Here is a 13,386-nt window from a genome sequence, read left to right on the forward strand (position 1 = left end):
TTTATTTTTTCAGGTTTAGAAAACAAAGCCTTTAATTATTTGTTTATTTTTTCTTGCCTTTGTTGCCCTTTCCTTTTTTCCCTTTTTTGGCAACCGGGCCTGGCTCCGGGTTTAAGGAAGCCAGAATTTCTAGCTCAGGTTGCACGATGGGCAATTTGAACATGCGGCACTCGGAACGCTCCTTCAGGACACTATTGGATATCTTCTTTGCCCCCGTTATCTTGGCCACCTTGACGTTGTTCAACCCGTCCACCTTCTTGGCGGGATACACCTCCACATCACAACAGTTCTGCATGAGCAGGACGTCAGTGTTGTTGGCAATGGGATACTGGAAATAAAGCTCCTTGCCGCAGTCCAGGCACTTGTTCTTCAGACGTTTTAGCTGGAATTTGATTGGAAAACAACGCCCTGCCATGGTGTTATTGTCCAGAATAACCGCATGCTTGTAAGTCGGCTTGGGCCGGGGTCTCTTGGTCCACTGTGGGTTAAAGGGTTTCAGAACAGAATCAAGCTAAACACTACCCACCTCATCCAAGTGCAAGGAGGTTTGAAGTGGCCTGCATGCCGCCGAGCAAAGATTGGGGTGAAGATTCTGCTCCTGGGCCACGCACATAGTGCAGCACATCTCGTCTTTGTCTGACTCAAGAAGCGGCCGCCCCTTGCTGCACTCCGCCCGGATGTCGATCTGCTGACGAACAGGTCCTTCCGGCTCGATGGTGGCCTGAATGATGTTCGCTTGCGGCTCTACCATACTCGTCGGAGGCGAAGAGACCCTGTAATCCATGCAGGGTCCACCGGAGGGCTCAAAGCAGTTCCGACAAGGACCTTCGACAAAGTTCTTTTGCAGCCAGCGGCGACAGCTGCTTTCCGGAGCGGCCATGATGCTAGCCTAAAAATGGTGTTGACCAGGCCACGAACAATTTTAAAATGTCTTGAAGCCTCAATCCCGGCCTGTTTATTTAACTTTGGAATAAATGTATGTCGGCGAGTTGGTTGCTAAGTGCAAATTTGGAAAGCTTGTTGCTATGGCAACAGAGTTATTCGGCATGCTCAGGTATTGGTAGCCCTGTAGGTGTCGCTGGCGCGCAGGCGCAATGACAGTTGAGTCGGTAACAGGAGTGTTACTGAGTGAGGTCTGTTCGTCTGTCGCAACAATAGGAGAGAATGAGAGAGACAGCTTGAGATTGTCTAGGAATGACATCTGAGTGAAAAGTAAGAAAAGGTGAAAGGGCCACAGGAAAAGTGGCGTGATGACAGATTCGATTTGACTGCGCAGGCGAACAGAACTCGCTGGCTCGACTACGGTTAAATTAAATAACGGATATCTCCGACATCAGAAGTGGGATTCACCATAGCCTCGCGGGCATTCTGATAAAGTGATTTTCGGTCGATATTAAATTCAGTGGCGCATCGAAGGCTTGCGCAGCCGCGTGGTGCGAGACACCGGAGTCGTGATAGGCAGTCAAATGCACTGGTCGCGTGTTGAGCCGGACGGTTGCAAGTGTCATCAGTGTCGGCCAGAAAATTTGGGGAAGAATGGAAGACAACAACAACAGCACACTGGCGGAACTGCGGCTGAAGTGCGGAGAGCTGGAGTGACGCACTTCAGGCGTGATAACGGTGGTCACATTGCATCTGTGTGCACGAGATGGGTATCAGCGGCTGCGAGCGGCAGCATCAGCTGCATGTAGAAGCGAGTTGATTTGTGTGATTCAACAGTGACAGTATCGGGTGAGCCCTTTCCAATTATTCTTTGATTTGGGAGCTGAATTGGCTAAAAGATGGGAATAGAGATGTGTTTGATTGCAGTGTTGTTTGCACATCTGCCTTCCCATTGGCGAGCCCTGTGCTACGATAGGTTGTGCTTAGACTATCGGAAGCAATATTCGAAAATGGTTTCGGACAGTGGCCTTTGCCGCTTATGTCAGACCCTGTGAAGGAAAAATGTTTCTGTTGAAAAATAATTAATTTAAAAAAATTACGAGTTGCCGTCTGTTTGGTCTGCCGTGCCGTTTGGTTTGAAGAGTGCATCTTCTACCTTCATCATGCAATTGTTAAGGCGTTTGGAATTTATCATGATTATTTGCGATAGTTTACATAGATGCATGTTAATCATGGCAAACTCGGAAGAAAAGGCTTTCCGAAGGCTGAAGGTTGTATTAAATGTGTTGACTGTACCAGAGTTGCCATTTAACGTTACCAAATGTGGGTTTCTTGAACCTACTACGCAGTATCTGAGCTATGAGGTGTGCGGTGGAGAAATCAGACCCAATTCCTAGAAAATCCTTACGTTAAAGGTCCGTCCTTTTAATCGGTGCAATTAAGAGACCGTCGTAAGACCATTTATTGAATTGGTGCCTTATTTTCAAAAACGTGTGCCTCGATTTTCTCAGATCATGAGACAGATTCTTCGGCTTCAAGTATCTTTAAGTGAAATGACGATATTCAGAAATTGGAACGAACGTTTTTAATATTATTACAAATGAGCCTGTAATCGTTATTTGTGGGTTCGAAACATCTGATCAAATTTGAAACAGATATAAGCTCTTGTGGATATGGTCCAATGCTAATACACCTAATTAATGGAGACCCTTATGTTGGTGGATATATTGGTAGAACTATGTGTCTTGTGGAGTCCAAGTAGCCTTTGTATGAATTGGAAATATTGGTTGGCGTGCAATTATTCTGACATTTTTGGCATTGTTTGCTCAGATGAGAGTTTGTAGTCTATACTTATTGCAGATGTAATCATTTCTAAACAAAAAAAAAAAAATTAACTGAAGTGCATCATAGAGTAGAGGAAGAGAAAGCGCAAGGCAATTGTGGAATTCTTTTTGTGTCCAGAATTCACATGACTGATTTAACTCCGATAAATAAAAATAAATTGACAGAAAAACGTCTGAACTTAGAATGGAAATCTCAAATGACCGACTGATCAACTTCAGGATTCAGGATTTATTGGTATAGTTTATAAACAACTAAAAATAATTGAAATTAACTTGAGTTACGAAGAGGGATTTTAAAGAATACAGAGAGGTGTGAGGCAATGTTATCTGCCAGTAGTGTCCCTTAAATTTTGTTGGATAGTTATTAATCAAGGTTATAAATCCGTTATGTGTTTGGATTGGAAAAAATAGACTCAGCAATATTTATCAGAATTGTTGGAAATGACTAAGTTTAAAGATTGTTGAAAATTGTATCATGTGTAAAGTTGTAAAGTAGTCATCTGGCTGGATACCAGGACCGCAGAGGTGATGGGAAGATGCTCTTGGCGGGGTGCAACTTGCGGCGAACTGCACAGTTAGTAGTGCAACCAATGCAAGCCCTTAAGAGATGCCAATCGGACCCACCCTTTGGGCTTGATACCACCACATGACACAGAGAAAAGTATAAAGAAAGAGAAATTTAAAGTTACGTTATGCCGGTTCGGTAAAATTATGGAAGTAAGAGCACAATTTTGTTAAGGCAAGATTAACTTAAAATGGATAAATTGGAAATTGAAATTGTTACGAATGAGAGAGAGGAGAAAGAAAGAGATAAAGAAATGAAGATGGAAATCGGTACATTTTAAAATCCTTAACAAGCAAAAGAACTTATAAGTATGCGCATGAGTTTTTGAGGGCATTGCCAAATAGACAAATAAGCAATCACGTTGATTGATAAAGATTTAGACGACTCAAGTGGAGATGCGTCTGATTCCCATGTGGGGAATGATGATATGGATGGCACGGTTGATGCCTTGGAATCCCAAGAGGGGATATAAAGACCGCACCATAACAGAAGGAATTGTTATGGCGGGGGTCAGTGGAGACCGCACCATAACAGAAGGAATTGTTATGGCGGGGGTCAGTGGAGACCGCACCATAACAGAAGGAATTGTTATGGCGGGGGTCAGTGGAGACCGCACCATAACAGAAGGAATTGTTATGGCGGGGGTCAGTATGTGGGTGTAAAAGGAAATACACCAGTTGATAAAGCTATGTAATTAGAGAAGTCTGAATTGTAAATTATGATTAAAATGAAGATGTAATTTGTTATGTTATCATGAAACCAAGATGCTTATTTTGTCTAAATGCCTCAATACTTATGTTTAGAAAATTAATGAAATGTTTGTTGACAATAAAATGTAACGAGTACCGAAATTTTAGAATACTGTGATTTAAAGTTAACACACGAGGACGTGTGATTTGTCAGGAAGGCCGTGTCGGATCACATGAAACGGGGCCTACTTTATTCCTATGGTCAGAATATGTGAAGCGGAGCCTTTTGAAATACGAAAAGAGCTTGTACTCTATGGTTTCGAAAGGTTATCCTGCCAAACTAACATTTGAAGACACTAGAAGTGTAAGCGAGAGATCGCCGACTGAGGCACTCGTTGGTGGAATCATTTATAAGGCTGTGAGGGTCCAGAGAGACCGTGACGCAAGAGGTGCGTGTGAGCGTTGCAAAGTGTGCAGCAAGAGCCTGTATAAATTGATGAAGAGATGTTGAGTAAGAGTTGTGGTACGAGCAGAGAAAGAAGATACAGATTTGGTACGAGAAGAGAATGAAGTGGCGAGAAGAAATAAAAGTAAAGCTTATTTGACATGAATAAAACAGATAAAATGAAATGTTAAGTTGAGACCAAAGAGAGAAAAAAGAGAGAATGATAAATGACAGTTATGTTTAGAGCTATTAGAAGACACGTCACGCGAGGACGCGTGAATTGTCAGGATGGCCGTGTCGGCGAGTTGGTTGCTAAGTGCAAATTTGGAAAGCTTGTTGCTATGGCAACAGAGTTATTCGGCATGCTCAGGTATTGGTAGCCCTGTAGGTGTCGCTGGCGCGCAGGCGCAATGACAGTTGAGTCGGTAACAGGAGTGTTACTGAGTGAGGTCTGTTCGTCTGTCGCAACAATAGGAGAGAATGAGAGAGACAGCTTGAGATTGTCTAGGAATGACATCTGAGTGAAAAGTAAGAAAAGGTGAAAGGGCCACAGGAAAAGTGGCGTGATGACAGATTCGATTTGACTGCGCAGGCGAACAGAACTCGCTGGCTCGACTACGGTTAAATTAAATAACGGATATCTCCGACATGTACATAGCTTATTTGTTCTCCCGAGATTTGACATCCAGTTTGTCCATTTCCACTTCCTTTTCGACATGTTCCACCTCGTCAAATATCTTGAGATCCTTGGCGTGATGCCAAACTGCAATATTCAGAAAGCCGCCGACGAAAATAAAGGAAGCAGCCGTGAGATTCAAGGCGTAACTGCAAGGAGAAACAATCCATTCAATAAAAATTCTTCGATCAAATGCTACAGGAGTGACTCACCGCAAGGACTCCGTGTCGTAGAGCCAGCAGTTACCCTTGTTGGAACAGGTCTTGCCCCACACCAAGCAATAGTTGTCAATTAGCCAGCCAAAAAATATGGGACTCGGGATGAAGCCAAGTAGCGAGGCTACCATAGAACCCAAGCCCAGAGCGAAGGTTTTGTCCTCTTGGGGAATGCAGCGCAGGGCAATGAGCAGATTAGTGGACTTGCTAGAAGCACCCACCAGCTTCAGGAAGCACATGACGCCCAGAAAAACGAGGAACTGATTGAAGCAGTCTACAGGACAGGTGCCATCCACAGCGAATTGGGACTGAAAAAAAAGGAATATGAGACTGAATGGATTTTTTTGGGAGAGATAAAGCTTACCTCCGTTCCAGACTCTAAGCTGGAGGAGCCCATGCACTTGCAGCCTGTGAAGATGGTCCTTCCCAGCTCATCCTTTGACCTCTCGGAGCAGCCCGCATGGCAGGCGGAGATATAGGTGATGTTTTCAGGACTACAAACCGGAGCATAGTGAACGTAGTCGCAGTGACAGGATGCACTGCAGCTGTTTTCAGCCGACAAGGTGGTCAGCGAGTTCAATCTATCGCTACTCTCGCATCCTATGGCCACATAACAGAGAATTCCGGCCACCGTTACGAAGTCTACGATGGCATTCCAGGAGGCCATGGCCCTGGCACTTGGTCTGTATTTTGAAATCACGTAGCCGGAGATGAGGACTCCGGCGGCCGAGAATCCCAGAGCCACGGTTCCTGTAGCCATGGTGGCCATGGCCGCCGATTGTCTGTACTGGGTCTCGATATACTTCGGAGTAAATATCCAATAGGCCATGTAGCCAAAGAAGTACATTATGGAAGCCATGGTATTGTACACGTACACCTTGTTTTTGGTCAGCTTCCTGACCGTCTGCATCATGTCACCAAAGGAGCGCTCTTTAAGATTTACTTCCTGATTGCCTTCAGCCTGCCCTGCCTGAAGGCGTCTCCTTCTCGAGCTGGGCAGCTCTCTGGGAAACATGAACAGAAAAATGGCCGAGACCAAGGTCATTGCAGCCAGCACAATCCAGCCGAGCCACCAGGCACCCATCCAACGGGGATCCTCCCTGCCAATCAGAGGCTCCAAGCTGGGTTCTATGTACAGACGTAGGCAGAGAGCAGCGAGGGAATAGCCAATAGCTGGACCCAGCATCCTCAAGAACGTGGATAAGCCTGGGATAAGCCACAAGTTAGCTGGTGCCTCGGTTAAAAATTAATGAAATACTCACTCAACATGGCGGGAGTCTTGGACTTGGTCCCATTGTCATCCATGTAGGCAATGCCCAAGGTATAGAAGAGGGCCTGTCCCACTCCAGAGATGAGTTGCGCCATGAACAAGAACACCTGGGGGACCCACTGACCAATCTCCTCCTGGATACAACCAGCTGCTTTAGTCTGACACAACTTCTGATCCCTCTCCTGCCTGGCCAGAGTCTCATTAACCTGGCCATATTCCCGTGTCAGCTTCAATGCATCCTCGCCGGCGCCATAGATAAAGTGCAGCGAACTCGTCAGCAGGCAAAAGGCCACGATGGTCAGTAGACCTAAGTGGGAAACTATCAGATATATGGCGAGTTTTAAAAGCTTAGCTCACCTATCCCCATCCAGCGGGGTCGATGCCCATTTCCTGCATAATAGCCCAAGAGGGCGGCCGTTAACATGGTACTGATATCATTGCCCACCGAGATAATGCCTGATATCTTTGTGGGTATTTTGTAGCGCTTTTCCAAGGTCGTAATAGTCCCATTGAAGTAGGCGAAGGTCATTGTCATCACACAGCCAGCAATCCCATAGAGAATCACATACATTTTCTCGGTTGCGAATCTGCAAAAATACAAACCATACAGTTAAGATATAGATAGGTGGAGGCGATTACCTCTGCATGAAGGGGCCCTTGAATAGCCAAAATCCGCAGGCAGTTTCGTCATCTTCCTCTTTAGATATTTTCTCAGATGGGTTTTTACATTTTTCCCTGTTTTCCAGGAAGGGCAGAGCTTCTCTTGGCTCAGATGGTGCCACCTTCTCGTCAACTTTCATCTCCACACAGCGCATATGAACTGAATCTGTCTGTCTGGGGATCGCACACCCATATAGCCAGCTGCATCTCAAGTGTCTCAGCTCGCTGTTCTTATCAAGGCAGTCAGATTAGACAAGTGAGGATCAGACAGGCGACAGGGGGTATAAATTTTAAGAAGAGCTAATTGATGGGGTTTCCTTATCAAACTTTCGTATCTTTTTCGGAAACGTGTGAAATTCTGGCGCAAGCACAATCTCAAACATGGGTGTGCCACGTATCCCCAAGATAAAAATATATTGAGCTTGGTGCAAGGAAAAAGCTTTAATGTAATCATTAATCAACCTGCTTATCGGCATTAGTGGGATTTGGTTTATCTTTAAGATCTAATACTTCATCCTGGCATCTAGTGGCCGAAGTCTCCTCTTCATCGAAAATCTTTACATCCTTAGCATAATACCATATTCCAAAATTAAAGAAGCTTGCCAGGAATATAAGAAAGGCACTCACGAGATTTATTGTAAACCTGTGGAATAATAATCAATTAGAGATTCCTTTTTAGTAACTTCTTGCTCACCTCAAGGACCTGGAGTCGTATATCCAGCAGTTTCCCTCAACTCCGCAGGTCTTTCCCCAGACCAAGCAGTAGCTATCCCACATCCAGCCGGAGATAATGGGACCGGGAATATAGACGAGCACGGTTAACATCATAGTGCTGAAGCCCATGGAAAAAGTTTTATCTTTAGTAGAGACGCATCGAAGGGCCAGAAGCTGATTACTGGAACTTCCTGTGGCACTTACGAACCGCAAAAGGTACATAACGGCCAGGAAGATTAGGAATTGCTGGTCGCAGTTCACCGGACAAGCTCCGTCTACAACGCTCGGAGACTGGGATACCAGAGATGTTTCGTTAGAAATCAGAGTTTGATTCAGGAAGCTACCCAAACACTTGCAGCCTGTGTAAATGGTTCTTCCCAGATCGTCCAGTCCCTTTTCAGTGCATCCCGCGTGGCAGGCCGAGATGTAGGTCACATTTTCCGAACTGCAAACAGGTGCGTAGTACACGAACTCACAATCGCAGGATGCACTGCAAGAGTCGCCAGATGGAATGATGGTCAGTAAGTTAGCTCTGTCGCCCTCGTCGCATCCCACTAGGGCATAGCATATAAGTGCAGCCACTCTGATGTAGTCCAAAACGAAGTTCCAGGCAGCCATTGTCCTGGCACTCGGCTTGTACTTTGAGATTATAAATCCTGCGATTAAAACACCTGCGGCGGAGAATCCAAACGGCCAAGTACCCATAGCCAAGGTGGATGTGGACGCCGACTGGCGAAACTGAATCTCCATATACTTGCTCGTGAAACTCCAGTAGGGCATGTAGCTGTAACAGTAGAATATGGAGCCAAGTGCGTAGTACACGTACACCTTATTGGAGGCTAATCGTTTGAGGGAGTCAAACATATCCTGGAATGAGGGGTCCCCTATAGCAGCATCCATCTCTCCTTTATCGGCCGCTTTCAAACGTCTGACTCTGGCTTTAGGCGTTTCCTTGGGAAAGATGCCCACAAAAAACGCTGCGATTAGCAGAATAAATATCATGGGAAACCAACCCAGCCACCAGGCACCCATCCAGCGGGGATCCTCTGGTGTAATCAGCGGCTTCTTGAAGGGATCGATGTACAGGCTCAGGCAAAATGAGGCCATGGAGAAGCCCATGGCCGGACCCAGCATACGCAGGAAAGTGGAAAAACCTAGGAAAGGAGAATATATAAGGAATTTTTACAGATATAATCACTTTGATTCCTACTCAGCATTCGAGGGGAGTTGGCTTTCGATAGATTATCGTCCATATATGATAGCCCCGGGGCATAGATGAATGAGCATCCAATTCCGCCGATAAACTGGGCTATGAAAAACAGGATTATTGGCTTATAGTCCGAAGTGTCCTCTATGCAATTCGAGTCTTTCTTGTGACAGAGGGAGTCGTCTTTTTGAGTTGAGTTTAAAATAGTGTTGACGAATTCACTTGATCCGTACTCCTCCGTCAGTCTCAGTGCCTCTTCGCCGGGTCCGTAGAAAAAGTGTGAAGTTAGCATGAGGATACAGAAGAGGATAATGATAAGGAATCCTGCAAAAAGTCCAACAGATCTATAATATGAGTATTTAAGGGATTTTAAATTGATATCTTTATATGCTAATTTTTAAATCGATATTTTTTATGATAATTGGGCAGACCAAAATATTTATGGTATAAAAACTAAGATAAAAATGAATAATTTTATGTTTTATATGTAAAGTTGAAATTAAGCTCAGCTAAAATTAAATTAGTTTAATTATTTGATCACTCAAATTAGGCAACTATAAATTATAAAATTCCCTTGACTAGTCATAGTTAATGTAGGCAGCACTTTATGTACATATCATGACAATTAATTGTTTGTAGTGAGTAGAGATTGCTACCGAATGTGTATATTTGTGTGTATGCTGGTTGTGATATCATCTCTCTGCCTCTGTTTTGGCACGCCCCAAAATTCATTCTCGCATTTCTCTGTTACATTTTAAATTTTTTATAGATTTCTTAGCAACTTTACCTAAAGCAATCCAACGCGGTCGATGTCCTCTACTGGCGTAGTAGCTCAAGGAGGCTGAGCATAAAACTGTGCTTATTTCACTGCCCACCCCGATTATTCCGGTTACCTTGTTGGGTATACTGAAGCGTTTTTCCATTGTGGAAATAGTTCCCGAGTAATATGATGAACCCATGGACAGAAAGCAGCAAGCCATCCCATAAATAACCACGAACATGCTCGCCGTGGCACATCTATGGATTATAATAACGTTAATACTGGGAAAAGCAACTTGGCAGATAGTGACACCTCTGAAGACGAGGCCCCTTGAGTATTGAAAAGCCACAGGTAGTATCTAAATGATCCAGTTCCTCCTGCTTTTCGGTTCCATCACTGCCGGTCGCTTTATCCATCCTTCTGTTTCGAACTGCTCGAATGCACTGATCTCTGACAAACAAGTTTTAATCCAATTGCCGGCCGTTATTAAACAGAAAAGCTCAGCTTTTTATAGTTAAGGTTTGCGTGATCTGCTTTATAATTGCCATCAATTAGCAGTCAGGCGGGAAATTATATAGGGGAAATCGCTCATGGAAAATTGAAGCAGTTTAAAAAGCAGCGAATTGGGAGTAAAACTAAAAAGTCCATATCGATATCGATAGCAAACAAGCAAAGCAAAGGATTACGGCCCCGAAAACCATTTATCGAAAGCTACGAAGAGGATGCCACCTTTAGGTTAACTTTATTTCCCACACAGCTCGTGTGAACTGAATCTGTCTATCAGAGATCGTGCACCCATATAAACAAACTGCATCTCACAGCTTTACTGTTGTTATCAAGGCAGTCAGATTAGACAAGTGAGGATCAGACAGGCGACATTTATATACTATATACGGTGCATAAATCTCTAGAAGAGGTAATTGATGGGGTTTCCTTATCATACTTTTGTATACTAAAGATATATCTGTTTCGGAAACATGCGAAATTCTGGCGCAAGTCAAGTCTGGTTGTGCCACGCATTCCCAAGATAAAAATAGATCTAGCTTGTTTAAGGAAAGAACTTTAATAAAATATTTATATTATTTCTTATTCCTTCTCCTTAAGCTCTAATTGATCACCCTGCTTATTGTCACTACTGGGATTTGGTTTCTCCTTAAGTTCTACCATTTCACAATTGTTGCCAATGTTCGCAGCCTCTTCTTCATCAAAAATCTTCATATCCTTGGCATGATACCAGACTCCGATATTCCAGAAGCTTCCCAGGAAAATCAGAGAGGCACTTACAATGTTCATTGTAAATCTGTAGAGCAGAAAATAAATGAATTTTTAGGTAATTTCTAAACACAATTACTCACCTCAAGGACCTCGAGTCGTATATCCAGCAGTTTCCCTTGGATCCACAGGTCTTTCCCCAGACTAGACAGTAGCTATCCCACATCCAGCCAAAGACAATTGGACTGGGAATGAAGGTAAGCACGGAATAAACCATGCTGCCGAAGCCCAGGGCAAAGGTCTTGTCTTTGGAGGGCACGCAACGAAGTGCCAGAAGGAGATTACTGGACCTTCCTGTGGCGCCTACGAACTTCAGGAAGCACATGACAGCCAAAAAAATCTGGAATTGCTTGTTACAGTCCACAGGACAGGCTCCATCCATGGCGATCTGGGACTGAGATGCCAAAGAAGTTTCACTAGAAAACAAAGTTTGGTTTAAGGAGCTACCCAAGCATTTGCAGCCTGTGTAAATGGTCCTTCCAAGATCGTCCACTCCCTTCTCTGTGCATCCCGCGTGGCAGGCAGAGATGTAGGTGACGTTTTCCGGACTGCAAACAGGTGCGTAGTAAACGTATTCACAGTCGCAGGATGAGCTGCAGGTGTCTCCAGTTGGAATGATTGACAGCGAGTTGGCTCTGTCGCTCTCGTCGCACCCTACCAACACATAGCAAATAAGTCCAGCCACCGTGAGATAGTCCACCACGAAGTTCCATGCAGCCATTGCCCTGGCACTCGGCTTATACTTTGAGATCACGTAGCCGGAGATAAGCACTCCGGCGGCAGAGAATCCAAGGGCCCAGGTTCCCGTAGCCATGGTGGAGGTGGACGCCGACTGGCGGTACTGGATCTCAATGTACTTGGGCGTGAATATCCAGTAGGGCATGTAGCCGAAAAAGTAGAGTATAGAGGCGAATGTGTTGTACACGTACACCCTGTTGGAGGCCAGTCGCTTTAGGGAGTCCATCATGTCCTGGAATGAGCGTTCCGCCAGCGGCGTGTCCACTTCCCCCTTGTTCTCCTCTTTTAAGCGTTTGGCCCTGGCTTTGGGCATCTCTTTGGGAAAGATGCCAACAAAAAAGGCTGAGATGAGTAGGATAAAGGTGAGGAGTATCCAGCCCAGCCACCAGGCACCCATCCAGCGGGGATCTTCTGGCGTGATCAGCGGCTTCTTGAAGGGATCGATGTACAGGCGAAGGCACAAGGAAACCATGGAGAAGCCCATGGCAGGACCCAGCATACGAAGGAAAGTAGACATACCTAAATAAGAGAAAGATAAACTTTGGAAGGATACTGATGATATTCATTTTGATTGCTTACTCAGCATGCGTGGCGTCTTGGCATTCGATAGGTTGTCATCCATATAGGAAAGCCCCGGAGCGTAGAAGAGCGAGCAGCCAATGCCGCCGATAAACTGAGCTATAAAAAACAACACAATCGGCTTGTAATCCGCAGTATTCTCTACGCATTTTGAGTCCTTTTCATGACAAAGGGAGTCGTCCTTTTGCGTGGAGTTCAAAGTAGTGTTGACGAATTCATTTGATCCGTACTCCTCCGTGAGTCTCAGTGCCTCTTCGCCAGGTCCGTAGAAAAAGTGTGGAGTTAGCATGAGCACACAGAAGAGGGTAATGATAAGCAGGCCTGCAATAAATCCAACATACTCGCCAATATATATATTTATATATTTTAATAGCACAAGACTTTACCTAAGGCAACCCAACGCGGTCGATGTCCCTTACTGGCATAGTAGCTCAAAAGAGCCGATGAAAACACAGTGCTTATGTCATTGCCTACCGTGATGAGACCGGAAATCTTGCTGGGTATATTGAAGCGTTTCTCCATCGTGGTAATAGTTCCAGTAAAATAGGTGAAAGCCATGGCCAGAAAGCAGCTAGCTATCCCGTAAATTATTACGAACATATGAGCCGTGGCAAATCTAGGGGGCGAGATATCGTTAATGCTGCCAAGACCAACTGGGCAGAAAGTCGCACCTCTGAAGAGCAGGTCCCTTGAATATAGAAAAGCCACAGGTGGAATCTGAATGATCCAGTTCCTCCTGCCTTTCGGTCTCATCTCTGCCGGCCTCCTTATCCTTCAGAAACCGGGAGGTTTCGTTCTCTTTGCTGCCCAAGTCGACCATCCTGCTCTGTCGAACCGCTCGTATGAACTGATCTCTCAGCTCAGAAGCAA

General features: G+C 44.9%; 4 protein-coding genes across 4 annotated transcripts; all 4 read right to left on the reverse strand.

Annotated features, from left to right (window-relative positions):
* Positions 1–34: 34 nt before the first annotated feature.
* LOC108076636 (uncharacterized) lies at positions 35–943 on the reverse strand. The gene is made up of 2 exons (XM_017169563.3): positions 527–943; positions 35–478 (listed from the first exon to the last, which is right to left on the reverse strand). Exons 1-2 carry the CDS (start codon positions 878–880, stop codon positions 44–46), a joined length of 789 nt encoding a protein of 262 aa, XP_017025052.1. The 5' UTR covers positions 881–943; the 3' UTR covers positions 35–43.
* A 1,509-nt stretch (positions 944–2,452) lies between these two features.
* Positions 2,453–7,605, reverse strand: Oatp58Da (Organic anion transporting polypeptide 58Da). Its single transcript, XM_017169482.2, has 6 exons — positions 7,226–7,605; positions 6,944–7,173; positions 6,579–6,893; positions 5,681–6,522; positions 5,314–5,624; positions 2,453–5,250 (listed from the first exon to the last, which is right to left on the reverse strand). Exons 1-6 carry the CDS (start codon positions 7,399–7,401, stop codon positions 5,085–5,087), a joined length of 2,040 nt encoding a protein of 679 aa, XP_017024971.2. The 5' UTR covers positions 7,402–7,605; the 3' UTR covers positions 2,453–5,084.
* A 62-nt stretch (positions 7,606–7,667) lies between these two features.
* LOC108076570 (solute carrier organic anion transporter family member 74D-like) lies at positions 7,668–10,168 on the reverse strand. Its single transcript, XM_017169481.2, has 4 exons — positions 9,955–10,168; positions 9,171–9,491; positions 7,941–9,114; positions 7,668–7,889 (listed from the first exon to the last, which is right to left on the reverse strand). The coding sequence occupies exons 1-4, from the start codon at positions 10,166–10,168 to the stop codon at positions 7,700–7,702; spliced, it is 1,899 nt and encodes a 632-aa protein (XP_017024970.2). The 3' UTR covers positions 7,668–7,699.
* An 803-nt stretch (positions 10,169–10,971) lies between these two features.
* Positions 10,972–13,351, reverse strand: LOC108076569 (Organic anion transporting polypeptide 58Db). Its single transcript, XM_017169480.3, has 5 exons — positions 13,188–13,351; positions 12,903–13,132; positions 12,517–12,837; positions 11,283–12,456; positions 10,972–11,227 (listed from the first exon to the last, which is right to left on the reverse strand). Exons 1-5 carry the CDS (start codon positions 13,334–13,336, stop codon positions 11,014–11,016), a joined length of 2,088 nt encoding a protein of 695 aa, XP_017024969.1. The 5' UTR covers positions 13,337–13,351; the 3' UTR covers positions 10,972–11,013.
* Between the last annotated feature and the right edge of the window lie 35 nt (positions 13,352–13,386).

Source organism: Drosophila kikkawai, chromosome 2R (assembly GCF_030179895.1).
Source record: "Drosophila kikkawai strain 14028-0561.14 chromosome 2R, DkikHiC1v2, whole genome shotgun sequence".
Lineage (NCBI taxonomy): Eukaryota > Metazoa > Arthropoda > Insecta > Diptera > Drosophilidae > Drosophila > Drosophila kikkawai.

Excerpts from the sequence above, each read along its gene's own strand:
- LOC108076636 (XM_017169563.3), bottom strand. The coding sequence starts at position 880 with ATGGCCGCTCCGGAAAGCAGCTGTCGCCGCTGGCTGCAAAAGAACTTT. Across the intron at positions 479-526 it reads CCTCCTTGCACTTGGATGAG|TGGACCAAGAGACCCCGGCC; the intron begins GTGGGTAGTGTT and ends TTTAACCCACAG.
- Oatp58Da (XM_017169482.2), bottom strand. The coding sequence starts at position 7,401 with ATGCGCTGTGTGGAGATGAAAGTTGACGAGAAGGTGGCACCATCTGAG. Across the intron at positions 7,174-7,225 it reads AAGGGCCCCTTCATGCAGAG|ATTCGCAACCGAGAAAATGT; the intron begins GTAATCGCCTCC and ends GTATTTTTGCAG. Across the intron at positions 5,625-5,680 it reads GCTTAGAGTCTGGAACGGAG|TCCCAATTCGCTGTGGATGG; the intron begins GTAAGCTTTATC and ends CTTTTTTTTCAG.
- LOC108076570 (XM_017169481.2), bottom strand. The coding sequence starts at position 10,168 with ATGTTCGTGGTTATTTATGGGATGGCTTGCTGCTTTCTGTCCATGGGT. Across the intron at positions 9,492-9,954 it reads ACCGCGTTGGATTGCTTTAG|GATTCCTTATCATTATCCTC; the intron begins GTAAAGTTGCTA and ends GACTTTTTGCAG. Across the intron at positions 7,890-7,940 it reads TACGACTCCAGGTCCTTGAG|GTTTACAATAAATCTCGTGA; the intron begins GTGAGCAAGAAG and ends ATTATTCCACAG.
- LOC108076569 (XM_017169480.3), bottom strand. The coding sequence starts at position 13,336 with ATGGTCGACTTGGGCAGCAAAGAGAACGAAACCTCCCGGTTTCTGAAG. Across the intron at positions 13,133-13,187 it reads AAGGGACCTGCTCTTCAGAG|ATTTGCCACGGCTCATATGT; the intron begins GTGCGACTTTCT and ends CTCGCCCCCTAG. Across the intron at positions 12,457-12,516 it reads CAAGACGCCACGCATGCTGA|GTATGTCTACTTTCCTTCGT; the intron begins GTAAGCAATCAA and ends TCTCTTATTTAG.